This window comes from Patella vulgata, chromosome 2 (genome assembly GCF_932274485.2).
Source record: "Patella vulgata chromosome 2, xgPatVulg1.2, whole genome shotgun sequence".
In the NCBI taxonomy this organism is placed as follows: domain Eukaryota; kingdom Metazoa; phylum Mollusca; class Gastropoda; family Patellidae; genus Patella; species Patella vulgata.
The window spans coordinates 64,067,234-64,091,866 of NC_065880.2; the positions used below are offsets into that span (position 1 = coordinate 64,067,234).

General features: G+C 35.1%; 1 protein-coding gene across 1 annotated transcript in view; it reads right to left on the reverse strand.

Moving 5' to 3' along the window:
• Positions 1-3,075: 3,075 nt before the first annotated feature.
• LOC126811191 (T-complex protein 1 subunit theta) overlaps positions 3,076-24,633 on the reverse strand; it is a 230,372-nt gene continuing 208,814 nt past the window's right edge. The window contains exons 14-16 of the mRNA XM_050536755.2: positions 15,457-15,528; positions 10,437-10,556; positions 3,076-3,343 (exon numbers count right to left, since the gene is read on the reverse strand). Coding sequence (XP_050392712.2) covers positions 3,275-3,343; positions 10,437-10,556; positions 15,457-15,528 — 261 coding nt within the window. The 3' untranslated portion in view covers positions 3,076-3,274. The remainder of the gene's footprint in view (positions 3,344-10,436; positions 10,557-15,456; positions 15,529-24,633) is intronic.

Sequence of the window (24,633 nt, forward strand, 5' to 3'; positions counted from 1 at the left end):
ATATTTTTACTTTTTTCGGTAATGGAACATTTATAATACACTAAAATCTGATTAAGAGCAACAACTGAGAAAACCATTAGAATTTGTTTGGTTTTTATAAAGTTCTTCCCCATGCTAACGTTTTGTATACAAAACTTTTAATATCATGGATTTAGCTGTTCCAAGTCATAAAAATTAATTGAAAATCAATATACTTGTTCCTCAAAAGATCTTAACCTCTGTGTATCAATCTGAAGTCAATCGGATGATAACTTTAGCCTTTAGAGCATCACAAGATTTTGAAAAGTGATCAAGGGCCATAACTTTGGCAGTAATTATCGGAAATCGTTGAAAATCAATAGGATTCTTCGTCTCATGACCTTAAACACTGTGTATAAATTTAAGATCAATTGGATATAAACTTTGGCCTCTAGAGCGTCCACAAGATTTTTCAAAGTGATCAAGGGCCATAACTCTGGCAGTAATTATCGGAAATCGCTGAAAATCAATAGGATTCTTCGTCTCATGATCTTAAACACTGTGTATAAATTTAAAGTCAATCGGATATTAACTTCAGCCTCTAGAGCGTCCACAAGCAATTACGGACGCCGGACCGACGACAATATACAACCACATTTAAATGTGGGCGTATAAAAAGGAGTACAAAAGAATCTTTATTCTTCAAACTGGTTTTTTTTTTTAGCAAATCTGAAAAATGGGGTGCTAAACCAAAGTTGCAATAATAGGCCATCTTTTTTTTCTCCACAGGTGAATTGATTTATATGAGTGGTGGTTTTCTATATTGTGCAGACTCCACAATATCTCGGATTTTATTGTATCTTCCTTTGAAATGAACAAAGTCAATGATTGGGATTTCCTACTTTCGGTTTTAGTGTCAAAACTATCACAACGTGAACAAGAACTTTCTGTTGAAATTTCAGTTGTACGTACTACCCCCTGTTTGACCCGAAGATGAGGCAAAAATCTGACCAATAGGATTCTGGCCACACTCTTAATTTTCTGTAATTAACTAAATGTTTTTCGCTTTCATGTGGCTCTTTACAGCTGCTTCCCCCATATTACTAATATTAGATATATCAAAAGACTTCTGACATGCGCAACATCGGGCTTTTCGTGAATTAGTTTTGTCACGCATTAACCATGAACAGAAATCGGTTTTTGTCATCCATTCCAACAGTCTTGAAATGTACATTTACCGGGCATTTTAATATTGTTGTAGTAAGTTGGGTATATCAAAGAGAATTCATCACGCTATTCGAAAGCAAAAACACTAGCCTACTAGTTGAACTGACTAGCAGACGAGTAACTGGAAGGGAGATAATTCAGCCAAGTCTGTGAAACTGCTACAGGATGTAGTCCAGATTATCAAGCCAAAAAAATTGATTGTCAAGCCAATTACCGTTACGTCAGAAAAAAGACTACGAAAGTTTGTCTACTCTTGGATCTATTTTTCTTTACCGCGCTTTTCTTTCGTACAAGTTTTACAAATTGAATAAATGTATCAAATTTCGGAGAAAGGGTGATTACTGGACGGAGGTGAAAATTTCATGACTTTCCAAGATAAAATACTCATATTCCAGGTTTTCCAAGCTTGGAATTTTCATAGGTGGAATTCCATGACTTTCCAGGAAGCGTACGAACCCTGGAAAAATCCCTCAGCAGACTCTTGCGATTTTTTTACTTACAGATTTGGGAGTTAAATTTTCTGAATCCATGAGGTAATGCCTAAAAAACGTTCAGAGCAGTCGAATTTTGATTTCGGTCAACAGTTGAATGGTCTCTATTTTGAATTGAATATGAAAAATCCACTTTAGTTTAACGGACGTGAAAATAATCACAATAGGCCGTAATTATGTTCAATGCATCTATTTCTGAAATTAACACATTTCAGGATAGCCGGTATCAAGGTCGAATTTTTGGTGTTTGAAAATTTCGCCTTTGATATTTTACGTGCCGACAAAGTTGTTTACAGGACAATCTATGTCTTTAATTTTCAAAATTTAACCTAAATATTCGAACAGCTAGGGGCAATCAGATTAAAAAAATATTAGTTCCGTTCAAAGTTATCTCATTTAATTTTTCGAAGTTTTCCTGCCATTTTCATTCGATTTTCTCGTCCTGCTTTTAAAGGGCTTGATCCTTTTTTTCTGAAACGGGAAGTCATTCCGATTACAGCAATCCAAGTCTCAGTTATTCCTTTTAGTTTTCAGATTAATTTTTTTTGCCCGTGTGCAATGTTTCTCACTATCTTTAGACTTGTAACTTCGTGAGTTTTTCACCGAATTTGGTAATTATTTTTTCTTATTCTTTTATCGTTTTAAGATACTTGATATAATCCATGTCACGTGACGATGAATATGAAAGTTTTCATATCTGCATGGGAAGTTTGAACGAATCCCATTGGGGCTCCGATGTTTTTTTCGAAATTCGGACAATCGCTCGATTAGTTTTAGCATCAAAGATTTTCAAAAGTTTTCTTCATTTTTTCGGTCCTTCAAGAAGGCGCATCTCCTTTAGTATTTGAGGTATCAAGTTGAATCTTGGTAGGAATAAGGAACACATGGATACCTTCAAAATGGCATACTAAAAATAATTTTGTCAGCTTCCGGAAATTTACCGGATTTTGATGACTTTTTGTTTTGAACCTACTCCAAATGGCAACAATTCTTAGGAACCAATTTTTGAATTTCGATTTCGTCTTACTTTGAATTTTGTTTGACTTTTCACCTTCTATCTGGTGACCTAACCTTTTAATGACCCTTTCCTTTGTATATATGATGACCCTCATGTCTACTAACAATAATCCTTTTCAGGCTTACAACTTTTCAGCCAGTCCTCGTATTTTAAGTTTCACCAAAATCTAACTCATCCAAGCACTTTGTGATATAAACATATATTTCAAGTATCATCAAAATAAAAATTGTGACTTGTACTGGGTCAAACAAATGTGGACGGACAGACACAGGCAATTCCATAATACGTCCAGATGAATATGTTGGGCATATAAAAACTCAAGCCTCTATGGCACGCACACACACCAAACACTGTGTGGGCAAATAAAAAAAAAGACTTAAATTGGTGAAAGAATTTTGTTTTATTCATTTGGTACAAATTTTTTAACATACAAGATATATGCCCCTGTAAATAAATGTGTAAATGGACAAAAGCTAACAAGACGAAAATCTGTAAGTAATATAATATTTATAAATAATGTAGTATTTATAAATAATGTAGTACTAAATGTTATAACATATATAGATATATATATATTGGTTTAATCATCTTCATCATAGTTCTTGTTCTCCTTAACTTTGGGTCCACCAGCTGGTTTAGACATAATTATCTGCAAACAAAAATCATTTTCATTATGAACACAATTCAAGAACGACTGATATCACCCACCCAAATCACAATATTATTAGAAGATACCTATTAATTACTTGCAAATTTATCTTTTCATAAAGTGTCGAGCAATACACTCTTAGGTAGAGGGGTTCATGCAAGAACAAAGATAGGTTGCCAGGCAACGAACATACGCCCACAGCAACTAAATCATCCGGGCAGTCAACAAGGGTTGTCGCATATTTTTACTTTTTTCGGTAATGAAACATTTATAATACACTAAAATCTGATTAAGAGCAACAACTCACGAAGTAATTATCAGAAAACTATTAGAATTTGTTTGGTTTTTATAAAGTTCTGCCCCATGCTAACGTTTTGTATGCAAAGCTTTTAATATCATAGATTTAACTGTTCAAATCATAAAAATTCATTGAAATTCAATATACTTGTTTGTCTCAAGATCTTAAACTCTGTATCAATCTGAAGTCAATCGGATGATAACTTAAGGGCCATAACTTTGGCAGTAATTATCGGAAATCGTTGAAAATCAATAGGAATCTTCGTCTCATGACCTCAAACACTGTGTATAAATTTAAACTCAAAAGATTTTTTGAAGTGATCAAGGGCCATAACTCTGGCAGTAATTATCGGAAATCGCTGAAAATCAATAGGCTTCTTCGTCTCAGGACCTTAAACACTGTGTATAAATTGAAAGTCAATCGAATATTAACTGTCGCTTCTAGAGCATCCACAAGATATTTCAGAGTGATCAAGGGCCATAACTCTGGCAGTAATTATCAGAAATCGCTGAAAACCAATAGACTTCATCATCTTATGACCTTAAACACTGTGTATAAATTTAATGTCAATCGGATGTTAACTTTAGCCTCTAGAGCATCCACAAGATTTTTTGAAGTGATCAAGGGCAATAACTCTGGCATTAATTATCGGAAATCGTTGAAAATCAATAGGTTTCTTTGTCTCATGAACTTAAACATTGTGTATAAATTTAACGTCAATCGGATATTAACTTTGGCCATTAGAGCATCCACAAGATTTTTTGAAGTGATCAAGGGCCATAACTCTGGCAGTAATTATCGGAAATCGCTGAAAATCAATACGCTTCTTCGTCTCATGACCTTAAACACTGTGTATAAATTTCAAGTCAATCGGATATTAACTTTGGCCTTTAGAGCGTCCACAAGATTTTTTGAAGTGATCAAGGGCCATAACTCTGGCAGTAATTATCGGAAATCGTTGAAAATCAATAGGCTTCTTCGTCTCATGACCTCCAACACTGTGTATAAATTTAAGGTCAATTGGATATTAACTTTGGCCTCTAGAGCGTCCACAAGATTTTTCAAAGTGATCAAGGGCCATAACTCTGGCAGTAATTATCGGAAATCTCTGAAAATTTATAGGATTTTTCGTCTCAAGACCTTAAACACTGTGTATAAATTTAAAGTTAATCAGATATTAACTTTAGCCTGTAGAGTCCACAAGCAATTGTGGACGCCGGACCGACGGACGGACGGGGGCGACGACAATATAGACCACATTTCAATGTGGGCGTATAAAAATCCAATAAACGAGCTTAATTTGGGGCCTATTTTAACAAATATGATAAGACTTCCCATTAAAATCATCATTCATGAACAATTAAACTATTGCAAAGTTGGATATTTGTGTGATTTAACCATTTGAATGGGACTTTCTAATATGTGGAAATGTTGATCACCCAAGTAGCATTACAGCGGTAGATTTTTTCATCAAAAAGAGTTATGTTTCTTGGTCACATCAAAGTTTCAAATTTTACTCTGAAAAACGAATTCTTAATTTCCGCAGTCGTGATTCTTCGTTTTTTTTTTTTTTTACGTACGTACGATTAACGATTGAATTTAACATTAGTACGCGTGCGCAACATTTAGTTAGGTTGTCTGTATTCATCAGTTACCTTGAGCTGATTTTTTTTAACGTTTACATACAATAGACTATAGTTAAAACTTTCTAATAAGAGGAATTTCGTGGTTTACAAACGCAATATGTAGAGAGTGCTTGCCGTACTCATATTGTAGATGTTAAATATTATTTATGATAATCCTGTTTTGTTTCAAATAATTATCACAAATATAACCAGTGGCTACCAGGCAGGGTACGCCCACATTTTCGACAGATGGAAAGAAAGTGATTTTTCCTGCAATCAAGGGCCATAATTCAGGAAATTACAATTCGATATGCGCGAATATTGAAAGGAACCGAGATCTTTGGGTTATAAACTTACATTTCAAGTTTCATCAAAATCGGATAAAAAGTGTGACCTCTATATATAGGGTTCACAACCTTGATATACCATATTTTTACGCTATTTGAGAACGAAGGGCGGCCATTTTGTCTGTCAGTTTTGGGCCGATTTTCACGAAATTTGAACTGAGCCGTCCTTAAGGTGTAATGGTGATATATTAATACGTTTTTTTAAATTGGATAACAATTATGACCTATAGGGTCCACAAGCCAAAAAACTCGATTTTTCGTACAATCAGGGGCCATAATTTAGGAAGTTACAGTCCGATACGTGCGAAAATCGAAAGGAACCGAGATCTTTGGGTTAAAAATTTACATTTCAGGTTTCTCACTATAATAGTTAACCAGCAGCTGCCAGGCAGGATACACTCACATTTTCGAGAGACGGATAGAGAACAAGCTAAAAAGAAAGTGATTTTTCCTACAATCAAGGGCCATAATTCAGGAAATGACAATTCGATATGCGCAAATATCGAAAGGAACCAAGATCTTTGTGTCTTATAAGTATACATTTCAAGTTTCAACAAAATCTGATAAAAATTGTGAGATCTATAGGGTCCACAACCTTGATATACCATATTTTTACGCTATTTGAGACGAACGGCGGCCATTTTGTCTGTCAATTTTGGGCCGATTTTCATGTAATTCGAACTCGGCCGTCCTTAGGGTGTAACGGTGATATAATAATACGGTTTTTCAAATCGGATAAAAATTATGACCTCTATAGGGTCCACAAGCTAAAAACACGATTTTTCGTACAATCAGGGGCCATAATTCAGGAAGATACGTTGCGATATGCGCGAATATCGAAAGGAACCGAGATCTTTGGGTTATAAACTTAAATGTCAAGTTTCAACAAAATCGGATAAAAATTGTGACCTCTATAGTGTCCACAACCTTGATATACCATATTTTTACGCTATTTGAGAACGAACGGCGGCCATTTTGTCTATCAGTTTTGGGCCGATTTTTACGAAATTCGAACTCAGCCGTCCTTAGGGTTTAACGGTGATATAATAATATGTTTTTTTAAATAAGATAACCAGCAGCTGCATGGCGGGATACGCCCACATTTTCGAGAGATGGATAGAGAACAAGCTAAAAAAAAAAGTGATTTTTCCTACAATCAAGGGCATTAATTCAGGAAATTACAATTCGATGTGCGCAAATATCGAAAGGAACCGAGATCTTTGTGTGATAAACTTACATTTCAAGTTTCAACAAAATTGGATAAAAATTGAAAGGAACCGAGATCTTTGGGTTATAAACTTACATTTCAGGTTTCTCACTATAATAGTTAACCAGCGGCTGCCAGGCAGGATACGCTCACATTTTCGAGAGACGGATAGAGAACAAGCTAAAAAGAAAGTGATTTTTCCTACAATCAAGGGCCATAATTCAGGAAATTACAATTCGATATGCGCAAATATCGAAAGGAACCAAGATCTTTGTGTTATAAACTTACATTTCAAGTTTCAACAAAATCGGATAAAAATTGTGAGATCTATAGGGTCCACAACCTTGATATACCATATTTTTACGCTATTTGAGAATAAAGGGCGGCCATTTTGACGGTCAGTTTTGGGCCGATTTTCATGTAATTCGAACTCGACCGTCCTTAGGGTGTAACGGTGATATAATACGGTTTTTCAAATCGGATAAAAATTATGACCTCTATAGGGTCCACAAGCTAAAAACGCGATTTTTCGTACAATCAGGGGCCATAATTCAGGAAGTTACGGTCCGATATGCACAAATATCGAAAGGAACCAAGATCTTTGGGTTATAAACTTACATTTCAAGTTTCAACAATAATGGATAAAAATTGTGACCTCTATAGGGTCCACAACCTTGATATACCATATTTTTACGCTATTTGAGAACGAACGGCGGCCATTTTGTATGTCAATTTTGGGCCGATTTTCATGAAATTCGTACTCATTCATCCTTAGGGTGTAACGGTGATATAATAATACGTTTTTTTAAATCGGATAAAAATTATTACCTCTATAGGGTCCACAAGCTAAAAACACGATTTTTCGTACAATCAGGGGCCATAATTCAGGAAAGTACGGTCCAATATGCGCGAAAATCGAAAGGAACTGAGATCTTTGGGTTATAAACTTACATTTCAAGTTTCAACAAAATTGGATAAAAATTGTGACCTCTATAGGGTCCACAACCTTGATATACCATATTTTTACGCTATTTGAGAACAAACGGCGGCCATTTTGTCTGTCAATTTTGGGCCGATTTTCACGAAATTCGAACTCGGCCATCCTTAGGGTTAACGGTGATATAATAAAACGTTTTTTTAAATCGGATGAAAATTATGACCTCTATAGGGTCCACAAGCTAAAAACGTGATTTTTTGTACAATCAGGGGCCATAATTCAGGAAGTTACGGTCCGATATGCGCGAATATCGAAAGGAACCGAGATCTTTGGGTTATCAACTTACATTTCAAGTTTCAACAAAATCGGATAAAAATTGTGACCTATATAGGGTCCACAACCTTGAAATACCAAATTTTTACGCTATTTGAGAACGAAGGGCAGCCAATTTGTCCGGCAATTTTGGTCCGATGTTCATGAAATTCGAACTAACCCTTCCTTAGGGTGTAACGGTGATATAATAATACGTTTTTTTAAATCGGATAAAAATTATGACCTCTATAGGGTCCACAAGATAAAAACGCGATTTTTCATACAATCAGGGGCTATAATTCAGGAAGTTACGGTCCGATATGTGCGAATATCGAAAGGAACCAAGATCTTTGGGTTATAAAATTACATTTCAAGTTTCATCAAAATCGGATAAAAATTGTGACCTATATAGGGTCCACAACCTTGAAATACCCAATTTTTACGCTATTTGAGAACAAAGGGCAGCCATTTTGTCTGTCTGTTTTGGGTTGATTTTCACGAAATTCGAACTCAGTCGTCCTTAGGGTGTAATGGTGATATAATAATACGTTTTTTTAAATCGAACAAAAATTATGACCTCTATAGGGTCCACAAGCTAAAAACGTGATTTTTCGTACAATCACGGGCCATAATTCAGGAAGTTACAGTCGGATATGCATGAATATCGAAAGGAACCGAGATCTTTGGGTTATAAACTTACATTTCAAGTTTCAACAAATTCGGATAAAATTGTGACCTCTATAGGGTCCACAACCTTGATATACCATATTTTTACGCTATTTGAGAAAGAACGGCGGCCATTTTGTCTGTCAATTTCGGGCCGATTTTTACGAAATTTGAAATCAGTCGTCCTTATGGTGTAACGGTGATATAATAATACGTTTTTTTAAATCGGATAAAAATTTTGACCTCTATAGGGTCCACAAGCTAAAAACGCTATTTTTCGTACAATCAGGGGCCATAATTCAGGAAGTTACGGTCCGATATGCGCGAATATCGAAAGAAACCGAGATCTTTGGGTTATAAGCTTACATTTCAAGTTTCAACAAAATCGGATAAAAATTGTGACCTCTATAGGGTCCACAACCTTGATATACCATATTTTTACGCTATTTGAGAACGAACCGCGGCCATTTTGTCTGTCAATTTTAGGCCAATTTTCACAAAATTCTAACTCAGTCGTCCTTATGGTGTAACGATGATATAATAATACGTTTTTTTAAATCGGATAAAAATTATGACCTCTATAGAGAGAGAGAGAAATGGGGTTGAACGTCCACTCGACACAAACTAGGTCATTTCGAGACTAACATATGGTTTAATTTTATTTACATAATTCGCTTGCGCGTAGGGGTCTTTAGCAGTGGGAGGAAACCGGAGGACCCAGAGAAAACCCACGAGGTTGGACAGGCGACCCTACTCCTTGCCACGTACAACCGGGGATTGGAAACCACGCCAGTCGACTCAATGACAGACTTTATGATACAGCGCGCGCACGCTAACCATTCAGCCATCCACACCCCCCCCCCCCTATGACCTCTATAGGGTCCAAAAGCCAAAAACGTGATTTTTCGTACAAACAGGGGCCATAATCCATGAAGTTTGGATCCGATACATGCCAATATCGAAAGCAGCCGAGATCTTTTGGAGATACACCTATATTTCAAGTTTCGTCAAAATCGGATAAGAATTGTGACCTGTAGAGGGTCCACAAACAAATTGTGGAAGGACGGACGGCATAATACGTCCACATGAAAATGTGGGCGTATAAAAATTGTGACATCTATAGGGTCCACAAGCAAAAAAAGTGATTTTTCATACAAACAGGGGCCATAATCCATGAAGTTTCGATCCGATACATGCCAATATCGAAAGCATCCGAGATCTTTTGGGGATAAACCTATATTTCAAGTTTCGTCAAAATCGCACAAGAATTGTGACCTGTAGAGAGTCCACAAACAAATTGTGGACGGACGGACGTCCGAACGGACAAGGGCGACGATAATATACGTCCACATGAAAATGTGGGCGTATAAAAATTGTGACCTCTATAGGGTCCACAAGCTAAAAACGTGATTTTTCATACAATCAGGGGCCATAATCCATGAATTTTCGATCAGATACATGCCATTATCGAAAGCAGCCAAGATCTCTTAGGGATAAACCTATATTTCAAGTTTCGTCAAAATCGGATAAGAATTGTGACCTGTAGAGAGTCCACAAACAATTGTGGACGGACGGACGATTGTATAATGTTTAAAGGTTTTTACAGTTTTCAAATAAGAACCCAATCATATTATTACAACATGTACCAGGAATTGAGATCTATTGTAACAATATTTCTCTAGAAAACATGGATTATCATACCTGATCAACATTAAGAACAGTACATGCTGATGTAGTAGAAAATTTAATTCCCCAGTGTTTGGTTATAAATAGATCTATAACGCCAGCTTCTTTAGCATCTTTTACTGTTGCTCCAATACCCTGGAAATATGTACAACTATTATCTCAAAATACACTATACGACTGGTACCGTGGAATCTCGGGTAAATAGTGTTATTATCTAATCTATGTAGAATTATTCATAAATATCATTGAATTAGACCTAATAGCATTCAATTTGTCCTTGTAAACAACTTAAATCTCAACGTGCAATTTTGAGGACCAAGCGTTAATTAACTAGTGTTTAGTTTGTCGACACGTGTGTAATTATAAGCGTCCCGCTTAATTTTCACGACTGTTCAATAATTAGTTGGACTGTTCAATTTCCTGAGTTGTGATTAAAATTAGTCAAGGTGTCCAATTACGCCAGGTATTCAATTCTGTTGCCGAACATACAATTTCACATGCACATACAATTTCACATGCGTTGTTCAGATTTTAACGAAATGTTTATATTGAAGGAGTTGTAATATAGTAATGCTGCCGTGAAAACGTGTACATGTATATTGTACAGGCCGGTTTGAATAACAACAAAATGAGTTCGGTAATCTTGGCAAAACATTTACCGGCATTCTGTATCGGTCAGGATTTTTTTCTAATGCACTGTACATGCATATAACGTCGGCCAAAATGTATGCAACAATGAACAACTTACAATTTTTTTACAACGTATCATTACTTAGATGTAATCCATCAATTATTGGCTGCTATAAAATCCAAACTTTCCGCTGTGACAATATACATCTACTTTAAATGTCGCCCAATTCATTTCGGTGGAAGCGGATATTGAATAAACCCATTTCACACATGTGTAAATTACATGCCCATGTCATATATTTATACAATGTCCACGAGTGTGTTAGGCCTACATGTAATTCTCGCCTTCACTCCGTTATAATTTTCCTATTTTCTGTACAATTTCTGAATGATTCCATTCTTTTGTATGTCCAACTTCCCGAATTCCTACTGCATATACATGTACCCTGTGTAACTGCAATCTATAAGTTTATACATACATCTATATGTTTACGTTTAAAATCTAGATATCAGAAGCTCGAAAGTTATACTAGACGGTGAACACGCAAGTTTCTTGATTGAACCTGCATTTGCTTTTGTAATTATAACTGTATGTTAATCGTGATTATAATTATAAACAATGCATTTATATAACTATACCGCTTGTTTTCAGATCCCATAATTGAACATTGTATCTTTATAATATGTAAATATTGAATAAATATTGTTAGAAAAAAAAGGAGAAAAAAAAAACAAACCTGCATCTACATTGCATAATATCGGACCCATATTTATCCTTGCTATTCGGACCAACCCAAAGGACCACACGGACCAATTAAATTACATTATAAGGCTTGACTTATTCATTTTAAAAATATAATACAGACAATATGTTATTAATGATTTTACTCATTAATAACATATTGTATCATAATACAAAGAGGCGAACAATTTATAGGTGAGTATATACATAACTTTAGAATATCCGCTGTTGGTAAGTACATATTAGCAAATATACATCTTTTTTACATCAACCATTTAATTGTTTTTCTTTGATGTGCTTCATGATGAAACAATGCGACGGGTAAGTACATAACACTTTATTATTTCAAAGAAAACATATGCATATTAAAACAAACACTTATCAATTATTAAAACAACAAATAAAACAACACTTTATTATTAATTCGAGTAGTCATTAATATAAACACAAATATAAACGTATTAAAACAACACTTTATTATTGGTCCGAGTGGTCCTTTTGTATGGTCCGAGTAGTCTTTTTTGTTTCGTCCGAGTGGTCTATTAGTTGGTCCAAGTGGTCATGCATTCGTACAGAAGAATGGAATCATTCAGAAAGTGTAGGCTACTCAAAATAACGTAGTGAAGGCGACAATTACATGTAACACATCGTGGACATTGTACAAATATATGACATGCGCATGTAATGTACACGTGTGTGAAATGGCTTTATTCAATATCCGCTTCCACCAAAATGAATTGGGCGACATTTAAAGTATATGTATATTGTCACAGCGGAGATTTGTCGCCGATTAACACAGACAGACTAAGAATATAGTCCCAATCTGACCACGTGACTTACCGTTAAGCTCCCCGTGGAGTGGATCGAGTGCTCTTTGAATGATTTAGATTAACTGAAGCTGCAAGCTCATCGTATGACGTATATAATTTAAAGTTATAGACGAAGATGTAATGATAGCCTACGTTGTAAAAAAAATTGTAAGTTGTTCATTGTTGCATACATTTTGGCCGACGTTATATGCATGTACAGTGCGTTAGAAAAAAATCCTAACCGATACAGAATGCCGGTAAATGTTTTCCCAAGATTACCGAACTCATTTTGTTGTTATTCAAAAGGGCCTGTCCATTATACATGTACACGTTTTCACGGCAGCATTACTATATTACAACTCCTTCAATATAAACATTTCGTTAAAATCTGAACAACGCATGTGAAATTGGATGTTCGGCAACAGAATTGAATACCTGGCGTAATTGGACACCTTGACTAATTTTAATCACAACTCGGGAAATTGAACGGTCCAACTAATTATTGAACAGTCGTGAAAATTAAGCGGGACGCTTATAATTACACACGTGTCGACAAACTAAACACTAGTTAATTAACGCTTTGTTCTCAAAATTGCATGTTGAGATTTAAGTTGTATACAAGGACAAATTGAATGCTTTTAGGTCTAATTCAATGATATTTATGAATAATTCTACATAGATTAGATAATAACGCTATTTACACGAAATTCCACGGTATCAGTCGTATAGTGATAACTTACTCCTATTTAAAAGAGTATGATATGAAGACTGGCATACGCAATGCAGTGGGTTTATCAGGGAAATTTGGTCCGGACATGGGCGATATATGGCCAATTCTTATTTCCAATTCCGACTGTTAGTTAAGGGTTCTTTGACGTGCACGCCAATGTGTGCACAGAACCTCAGTTTTCCGTACCATACAAACAACTAGATGCTGTTCCCTGCCAGGTCCTCTGTCCTCGGGGCAAACCATACCGTAAAATCCCGATGAACTTTCTCAGCAAACATATGGCGAACCAGTGCCTAACTCGCTGAGACATCTTTCCATTTATATTCTATATGTTAAAGCTTGTGAATGTGATATATAGGACAAAGTTCTCAATGGAATTAGGTTGAACTTGATTGGCAAATGGTGGAATCTTAATAAAATTAAGAATATTTTGATACTAAATCAAAGTTATCAACCATAAGTTTCAAACTCTTTTTGTGGATTAAAGATACATTATGGGAGATTCGATAACGAGTTGCCAGTTCTCACTATAATAGTTAACCAGCGGCTGCCAGGCAGGATACGCCCACATTTTCGAGAGACGGATAGAGAACAAGCTAAAAAGAAAGTGATTTTTCCTACAATCAAGGGCCATAATTCAGGAAATTACAATTCGATATGCACAAATATCGAAAGGAACCAAGATCTTTGTGTTATAAACTTACATTTCAAGTTTCAACAAAATTGGATAAAAATTGTGACCTATATAGGGTCCATAACCTTGATATATTTTTTTAAACGCTATTTAAGAACGAAGGGCAGCCATTTTGTCTGTCAGTTTTGGGCCGATTTTCACGAAATTCAAACTCCGCCGTCCTTAGGGTATAACGGTGATATAATAATACGTTTTTTTAAATTGGATAAAAATTATGACCTCTATAGGGTTGACTAGCTAAAAACGCGATTTTTCGTACAATCAGGGGCCATCATTCATGAAGTTATGGTCCGATATGCACGAATATCGAAAGGAGCCGACATCTCTGGGTTAAAAACTTAAATATCAAGTTTCAACGAAATCGGATAAAAATTGTGACCTCTATAAGGTCCACAACCTTGATATACCATATTTTTACGCTATTTGAGACCGAACGATGGCCATTTTGTCTGTCAATTTTGGGCCGATTTTCACGAAATTCGAACTCAGTCATCCTTAGGGTGTAACGGTGATATTATAATACGTTTTTTTAAAATCAGATAAAAATTATGACCTCTATAGGGTCCACAAACTAAAAAAGCGATTTTTTGTACAATCAGGGCCATAATTCAGGAAGTTACAGTCCGATATGCGCGGATATCGAAAGGAACGGAGATCTTTGGGTTATAAACTTACATTTCAAGTTTCAACAAAATCGGATAAAAATTGTGACCTCTATAGGGTTCACAAGCTAAAAACGTGATTTTTCGGAAAAACAGGGGCCATAATCCATTAAGTTTCGATCCAATACATGCCAATATCGAAAGCAAACGAGATCTTATGGAGATAAACCTATATTTCAAGTTTCGTCAAAATCGGACAAGAATTTTGACCTGTAGAGTGTCCACAAACAAATTTTGGGCGGACGGACGGGGGCGACAACAATATACGTCCATATGAAAATGTGGGCGTATAAAAAGTAGATAATGTAAAGGCAATTTGCTGAAAACTTCATTCAAATTGATCCACTATTAACCGAGAACTAAGCGATTTAAATTTCTGCCTAGCCTCGACCATCATTATGGTCTGGATAGGTTAATTAATGTCTAATTAATAATTTAGATAACATTTCAGGCCTAAAGAAAGACCTGCAATAGACCAATTTAGCTCTTGAAATTAGATCCTGCAGTTTCCTCCCACTGCTAAAGACCCGAAATGACCTGGTTTGTGTCGAATCGGCGTTAAACCCCATTTCTCTCTCTGAAATTAGAGCTAGCAAAGTAGGAGCAGTAGTTGTGCAACTTGTGTGATTTGTATTGACACTAAAATTAGGTTAAAGCACTGTATAATTTAGTCTGTAAGAATAATACTGTGTGGGCTTATATTGACACTAAAATTAGGTTAGAGCACTGTATAATTTAGTCTGTAAGAATAATACTGTGTGGGCTTACTTCAACATCAATACCAACAGTTTTCTTGCCTTCTTGATGAGCAGCATATAACTTGGCCATAACTTCAGTAGCCTGAAAAACATGATTTCCTAGTGATAAATTCCTGAAATGAACATTTTAGCACAAGCAGTATTAAGAAATTTGACATGGCTGTAAACAAGTGAGGCTGAAATCCCAAAATATATAGACGACACATTAATTAATTGCACATTGATCTTTTTCAAATGTATCGAGCAATCAACTGATTATCTATACTTGGTCTGAGCATAAAATGTTTGTGATCAAACTCAGTCAAGGTTTTGAAGTACCTGGTAGTGAAACTATACACTAAGTTTCATCACTCTCCATCAGTTAGAATCAAAGTTATTTTGTCCTAAAGCATCGACCAATGAAATTGCTTAGCTCTGCTTAGCTTTAGCGGGAAATGTTAATCATTGAACTCAGTAAAGACATTCACCTAATGAACATCTACATCAAGTTTAAACATTCTACCTCAATCAAAAGCAGAGATGTTATGTTCCAAAATCTTGACCAATCAAATAGCTTAGTGCCACTTAGCTGAAAATTCTCATCATCAAACTTATTCAAAGTATTGATATAATGAATCTATCCTCGGAAGTTTCATCGCTCTCACCCAATTAGAACCAAGTTTTCACTGGGTTCCAAAGTCTCAAGCAATCAAATTGCTTAACTCTGCTTAAGCCTTAGTGGAAAATGCACATGATCGAACTCTGTCAAGGCATTCACCTAATAGACACCTACATCAAGTTTGAACATTCTACCTCCAAAGCCTTGACCAATCAAATTGAAGTCTCTACTTTGCCTAAGCAGAAAATGCTCAGCATCGAACTTTAAGGTATTGATGTAATGAAACTGTACATGAAGTTTCACCACTATCACTCAATTTGAATCACCTAATCAACACCTACACCAAGTTTGAACATTCTAGCTCAATTAGAATTAGAATTATTGTGTCCCAAAAAGTGTCACGGACGGACAGACAAGATGGACAGACCCATTTTAATAGTCTCCTGCTTTCTTTGAAAGGAGGGGGACAATAACATTTAAAAAACTAAAACTGCGATGCCATCAAAAAATATTCATAAATAAAATTGTTTTTTTTGTCAAAATTTAAATTTTCTAAATTTGGCGCCTGATATCTACAAAGATTTGACGAAAAAAAAATAAAAATAAAAAATAGTGTAGCTATGTGCCCTGTCTCTGCCAAAATATATCAAAAGTTAAAATCCAACAATTGGGTCATTCCATATCAAGTGGGTTAATTTTCAGAAATTTGGGAAATCGCCCCCCTTGAAAAAATAGATGTTTTTGTACATGCAAAAACTAGAAACTGTGCAAAATTTGTTGTTTGTAGCTTAAAAATTGACCGAGATACGGGGCATTTAATATTGTTAATCACATACAAATGTATCAATGGTTTCGCACCTCCATACTTATCTGAATTGATACAAATCCGCACTTCGGTGAGAAACACAAGCTCTTCTAGTGACGATTTACTGTTAGTACAACCTCGAGCCAGACTAGCATCCTATGGCGAGAGGGCCTTTTCATTTTATGCACTGTTACTTTGGAATAAATTACCTTATTTTATTCGGAAATCACCTTCCATTGTTACATTCAAATCGCACTTGAAAACTCATTTATTCAAACACACTTTTTACTGATTTTACACATTTGACTGTTTTATGGGTTGTCTCTCTCTTTTTACTTTATTTTTTAGGAACTTCTTTTTTATTATAAATTGTATTTTTAGGAACTCCTTTTTTATTATAAATTGTATTCTACTTTGTTATTGTTAAGCGCATCTGAACACTTCTGTGAAAGATGTGCTATATAAATGTATTAAATAATAATAATAATAATTTGAGTTTTATCAGTTACTGATAAGTTTTCGAAACAATATGTATTGATTCCCCGGTTGTACGTGACAAGGAGAAGGGTAGCCTGTCCAACCTTCTGGGATTTCTATGTATCCTCCCACTGTTAAAGACCCCTACGCGCAAGCTAATTATTGAATTAAAGATAGGTTGCCAGGCAACGAAACATACGCCCCCCCCCCCCAGCAGCTAAATCGTTCGGGCAGTTAACAAGAGTTGTCGTATATTTTTACTTTTTTTGGTAATGAAACATTTATAATACACTAAAATCTGATTAAGAGCAACAACTCATGAAGTAATTATCAGAAAACCATTAGAATTTGTTTGTTTTTATAAAGTTCTGCCCCATGCTGAAATGAAATGGGGTTTAACGTCCTACTGTTCTGCTCCTATACTGGGCTAATGAAGACGGGCATACGCCATACAGTGTGCTATCCGGGAAATTTTGTCGGGCAGCGGCACTATCGCCTACTCTTATATCGAATTCCAACTGCCAACGTTTTGTATACAAAACTTTTAATATCGTGGATTTAGCTGTTCAAGACATAAAAATTCATTGAAAATCAATATACTTGTTCGTCTCAAGATCTTAAACTCTGTATCAATCTGAAGTTAATCAGATGATAACTTTAGCCTCGAGAGTGTCACAAGATTTTTCAAAGTGATTAAGGGCCATAACTCTGGCAGTAATTATCTGAAATCGTTGAAAACCAATAGGATTCTTCGGCTCATGACCTTAAACACTGTGTATAAATTTAAAGTCAATCGGATATTAACTTTGGCCTCTAGAGCGTCCACAAGATTTTTCAAAGTGATCAAGGACCATAACTTTGGCAGTAATTATCCGAAATCATTGAAAATCAATATGATTCTTCGTCTCATGACCTTCAACACTGTGTATAAATTTAAAGTCAATTGGATATTAACTTTGGCCTCTAGAGCGCCCACAAGATTTTTCAAAGTGATCAAGGACCATAACTCTGGCATTATTTATCGGAAAAGCATTTTCACTGCAAAATTCTATATAGTAAAGAAATGACATATGCGCATTTTAATTAGCTGTACTTAGTCATTTTCGCAGAAGGACATTAAAAAAATAAGCCTTTCAGGGGCGTAAAAATTTTTTTGAATCCACTAGCCCAGGGCTAGTAGTCCACTGTCCGACATTAATATCCACTAGTCGATAGTTTGATAAGGTACAAGATTTAATCTTCAATATTTTGGCATATGTTTTGTTTCCTGCCAACCTATTGTTTTTAATAAAGATCGTAGACTTGATTGCCTAATAATTAAGGATGTATACGCTACTCGGTTAACCGGTCACGGTTCGGTTGCACTGGTGAAACGGTTTAAAAAACTACAATCCGATATTCGTTGTCATATCATATCCGACCTTCAAAACCAGGAATGGTAGCCACAACAATGATTTCTTTCACTAAAGACCATATAAATACATCATATATAGCACATGTCATTTATAATATATCACGGTAAATTAACGTACTTTAATTCCCGCTCGAAGATTTGTATATGTTACTTATTATTAACACTTACTGCAAAGCCCAAGATAGCCTCGACTGATTGACAAATTAATTGTTTTACCATATTTATTTACCTGGTCACTCTATAAAGAGTCTCAAAATGAAACAAATCAGTTTGATGTGCTGATAGTAAAATTGTTTATGTTATCACTCGAGTTCCATGCTGCGTGCCGATAGGGTCAAAGTTGATGACACACGGGTCACTGGAACCATTCATCATGGTGTGTGTGTAATGAACACGTGTAGTAAATTCTTCGGAAATACCGGACATGTTAAATAATCAAAATTATCTTGTATTTAAAAAAAAAAAGGTATGCTTTGAAATATTTATGTCAGAACTAAACTAATATAAAGTATAAGTGAGTCTTTTGTTTTTAAATCAACCTGATTTCAACGTGACCTGCCAAAGCGTGCAAGATGGAGACATGATCAAGAATGAATGAATAGAAGGGGTACAAAAAATGTCCATACAGCTCTAAGTTTTACTACAGAAAATCTATTTTTATAATCGAGTTTTCCTTGGAATATGAGAAATAAATGTTGGATGTTTTACAGCTTATTTATCTATATCGTCACTAGTTTAATTCACAAACCGGTGAAAGGGCACTAGCCCAGTACTAGTACAGCTAAATAGATCACTAGCCCGTAAGTTATTTTTGGTAGCCCCGGGCGTCGGGCTAGTGGATTTTTACAACCCTGAAGCCTTTATAGTAATAACCAGTGGCTGCCAGGCAGGATATGCCCACATTTTCGAGAGATGGATAGATAGATAGCTAAAAAGAAAGTTGTTTTTCCTACAATCAAGGGCCATAATTCAGGAAATTACAATTCGATATGCGCAAATATTGAAAGAAACCAAGATCTTTGGGTTATAAACTTACATTTCAAGTTTCAACAAAATCGGATCAAAATTGTGACCTCTATAGGGTCCACAACTTTGATATATACCATATTTTTACGCTATTGGAGAACGAGGAGCTGCCATTTTGCCAGTCAGTTTTGGGCCGATTTTCACAAAATTCAACCTCAGCCGTTCTTAGGGTGTAACGGTGATACACTAAAACGTTTTTTTCAAATCGGATAAAAATTATGACCTCCATAGGGTCCACAAGCTAAAAACGCAATTATTCCTACAATCAAGGGTCATAATTCAGGAAATTACAATTCGATATGCGCAAATATCGAAAGAAACCAAGATCTTTGTGTTATAAACTTATATTTCAAGTTTCAACAAAATCGGATTAAAATTGTGACCTCTATAGGGTCCACAACCTTGATATACCATATTTTTCATTATTTGAGAACGAAGGGCGGCAATTTTGTCTGTCCGTTTTGGACCGATTTTCACGAAATTCGAACTTGGCCATCCTTAGGGTGTAACGGTGATATAGTAATACGTTTTTTTAAATATCGAAAGGAACCGAGATCTTTGGGTTATAAACTTACATTTCAAGTTTCAACAAAATCGGATAAAAATTGTGACCTCTATAGGGTCCACAACCTTGATATACCATATTTTTTTCACTATTCGCTTACAAGCGGTGGCCATTTTGTCCGTCAGTTTTGGTCCGATTTTCACGAAATTCGAACTCAACCTTTATTACGGTGTAACGGTGATATATTAAAATGTTTTTTTTAAATTGGATAAAAATTGTGACCTCTGGAGGAACCACAAGCCAAACCGCGATTTCTCGTAGAACATTCAGGAAGTTACGATCCGATATGTGCGAATATCGAATGGAGAGAGAGAGAAATGGGGTTTAACGTCCCACGACACAAACTAGGTCATTTCGGGACTAACATATGGTTTAATTTTATTTCAATAATTCGCTTGCGCGTAGGGGTCTTTAGCAGTGGGAGGAAACCGGAGGACCCGGAGAAAATATCGAAAGGAACCAAGATCTTTGGATTATAAACATGCATTTCAAGTTTAATCAAAATCGGATCAAAATTGTGATCTCTAGAGTGTCCACAAGCTAAAAACGCAATTTTTCTTACCATCAGGGGCCATAATCCATGAAGTTATGGTCCGATACATGCCAATATCGAAAGGAACTGAGATCTTGTGGAGATAAAGCTATATTTCAAATTTCGTTGAAATATGATAAAAATTGTGACCTGTAGACAGGGTACGAAATAACACGCGAACGGTCGTTCAGGTTACGCATCGGTTACCATGACCCGGAAACATGCGAACGGACTTCCGTTCTCGGCCACCGAGTTATAATTTATAAACTAAAGGTTTCAGTTAAAATATTCCCTCCACTCCTACATTGAAACATATTACAATTATAAATAAATGCTTGAAAGATCCTTAAGTTCGTACCTGTCATTTGGTGGTAGCAAATCAACTCGCGGACCCATCATACCTGGCAACTTCATACTCATTAGCCTATTTAGCGAACGAAAGCGCCAGATCAATTGATTTCTATTGTTTTTATTTCTTAAATTAATGGTGATTGGGTAATAAAAATAAAACACCCAATGAAAAGGAATGTTATATTTGCAAATTATCAAATAAACATACTTTTCAATAATGGATCTTCCGGTATTTACGTAATAGGTCAGAGGTGAAAATTCACATTGTGTCAATGACGTTGGCATTATTCCAATATTTTCACGTTGTCACTCACGGCTAATAATTTTATGACATGGAAAGTGAAATGGAATCAGATTTTTTATGATTTACTGCCAGGCATATTGTAGAACATGATAATGTCGAAGAAATCAGCTATTTATAGAGTGGTTCATACTCTATTTTTTTTTAACAACAAACATACACTATTTCGGGATTATTTTAACATTATATGATAAGACTTAACATAAAAACTTCATTTATCAACAATGGAAGTCTGACAACATTTGATTTTTGAGGATATAACCATTTGCAAATATGTTATAAATGCCTCAAAATCTACCCGTCTTCCATAATCAAGGCAGATAACTCTTAGTGAGAATAAGAGTCATGTCCCTTGGTTGCGCTAAAAATGGTAAGGAAGCCCCTGAAACGAAATTTCATTATTGCAGTCGGAAAACATTGTTTATTTCCTTACTGGGAAGTAACGGAATACACTCTATGAGACGATTGAATTTAACATGTGTACGCATGCGCAAACGCTTAGTTGTTTTAACAATATATCCACGCCTTCACAAGTCTTAATATTAACTGTTTATAATGCTACAGTGAAAATTAAAATACACGTTTAGCTGGATATGAAACGATCAACGTTTGACATGAATTGTTTAAAGATTAGCCAAACATATGTATTAAAAAGAACAGTGCTTTCATTTCTGTATACCCACAGACACCGGGTCTGTTTAAAATGGCATGTTATATACAGACGGAGCGAGAGAGAGAGACGTCTATAAATCTAATAATATAACACTTTAATGTTTATCCCAAAGATAAATAAATATATTGGGCAGCATGATATTTGTTATGAAAAATAAAGTGTCGGATAAAATACGAGGAAAATATAATGGCATGTAATACGGAGATAAAGGATAAAGTGAGGGATAAAGACCTCTATAAATCTATTAATTTAACACTTTATTTTTTGTCCCACAGATAAATAAATATATTGTGCCGTATGATGTTTGTTATGAAAAAAAAAACACATTGCCGGATAAAGTATGGGGACGATATTCTATAAGTATTACAAAATACAATAAAGATCGAGATTCAGGGAGATTTGAATTTGAATTTGGTATAGTGGGGAGGGGTAAATGCAACATAAAAGATAATATATTAACAACAAATTCAAAATTAGGACCACGTTCTCTCGTGTGGTATGCTAGCATTTACACACGAATATTTATGCTGTTATCTGTTCTATTTCGTACAAAGCGCTCAATAACATTTACCAAAACACATTTCATCGTGACCAACGCCCCCTGAATGAATATGTCTGTATGTTAGAGCTGCATTTGCTACCGAATGTTGTCTTTTGCAACATCATTAAATCATATACATGTACTTATACAGTATAACCATATATCTGTCTGTTCAGATATTTTTTATAACAATCAATGTTATCATGTCAGCTATTATACCACAGAAATACAAGTTTCCCAAAGATGATTTAAGCTGAAATTAAATTAATCTATTAATTGTAATCGCCTGTACACACAACCTATTTAAATTGAACTTTCTAAATCTGTTACCTAATCGTCACCCGATACCACGATCTATATTTAAATGTAATACATAAGTTGATAATATCCTCTTCTTTGTCAAACAATAAATTGTAAAATTTAATTAAACATTATTCTTGACTATATAGTTCCTGGAACAAAAGGATTTACTACAAACCAATAAATAAAAAAGATGATCGTTCAAAACGCCAGTTGATAATATCCTCTTCTTTATCAAACAATAAAATGTAAAATTAAATTAACAAACATTGTTCACAATAATTCCTGGAACAAAAGGATTTACAACAAACTAATAAATTAATAAATATGCACAGTTAAAATGAACCAGAAAACAACCGAAACTGTAAATAGAGGGTATTAAATGATTAAAACGTATTCACTTTGTCAGAATGTCTGTCTGCTGGGACATCTGGAATGAAGAATGAAATGGACATAGAAATAAAAAAAAATCAATAAACTGCCTTTCATAACCGCTAAGAAAGAGGCATTGTAAACTTATTCCGATTAAGTAGGGTGAGCCATACAAATATTTTTTTCTAAATTTGCCTTTAAATTTGGAACAGAACGTTCCTTACCCGCCGAAGAAAAATAAAAAAGCGATTTATCAGAAACTGGCTGATTCATGACTTATCTACGAAATCGGGGCTGTGCTTTCAATGCCTCTTTTGTTCATTCCTTCTTTATTTATCCAAAGTCCCATCCTGGCAATTTTTGCTGTTAGGCGCTCTTTTTTCCTAATCTCAAGTTGTCCCCTTACTTTTAATTTATCCCTTTTCGCCAAAAGAACCTCTAACCGTTTTCTCTCAATCTCTTCCCGCCTTTGTCTAAATTTAGAAAGTTGGTTTTTCGTTATAATTCGAGCATCCATTATGACCAAATTACGTCTATCAGGAGAAAGTGTTTTAAGGCATTCGTTAGATTTATTCATTTTATATAAAATGGATGCTTCCTTGCCAAAAGTATTAGACAAGGGCGCGATCCTCATTAATCTATCGAGATGACTGAACACAGTTTCCGGCAATTTGTTGTGAGGCATGGCAGAACCCGAACATGAAGGATTAAAGTCATCTCGATACTCAAGTAAAATATTTGAAATATACTTTTTAAACTCGACAAAGAGGATTTAAAAAAAATGGATGAGGGTTGAATTAATATCGGAATTAAAATCTAATTTTTTTAAGTGATCAAGGACCGGATCGTTTTCAATTTTAATCAGAGATTCAAATGGGTGTGATTTACCTTCTGCAAAGTCATGTAAATTTGCTGTTTCAAAAAAATCATGTAATTGTTTATAAATACGTTTCATATCAAGTGCATTAATATCGCTTTCTAATATGCGCCACAGTGGAGCAGTTATTAGTTTATTTATGGCTACAGAATAATTAAATAAGATACTATGATTATGAAAATAATTTACACCAAGTTACCGAAAAGTGTCTGGAAAATAAAGACTACCACTAAAAAGTTTGTTTCGGTTATTTTCCGGTATCAAATAGTTCTGCGTATTTAGAGCTAGCAAATATTTATTTCCTAAAGTAAATAGAGCGCCACGTAAACGAAGGTTGTAACGACCAAATAAAAGA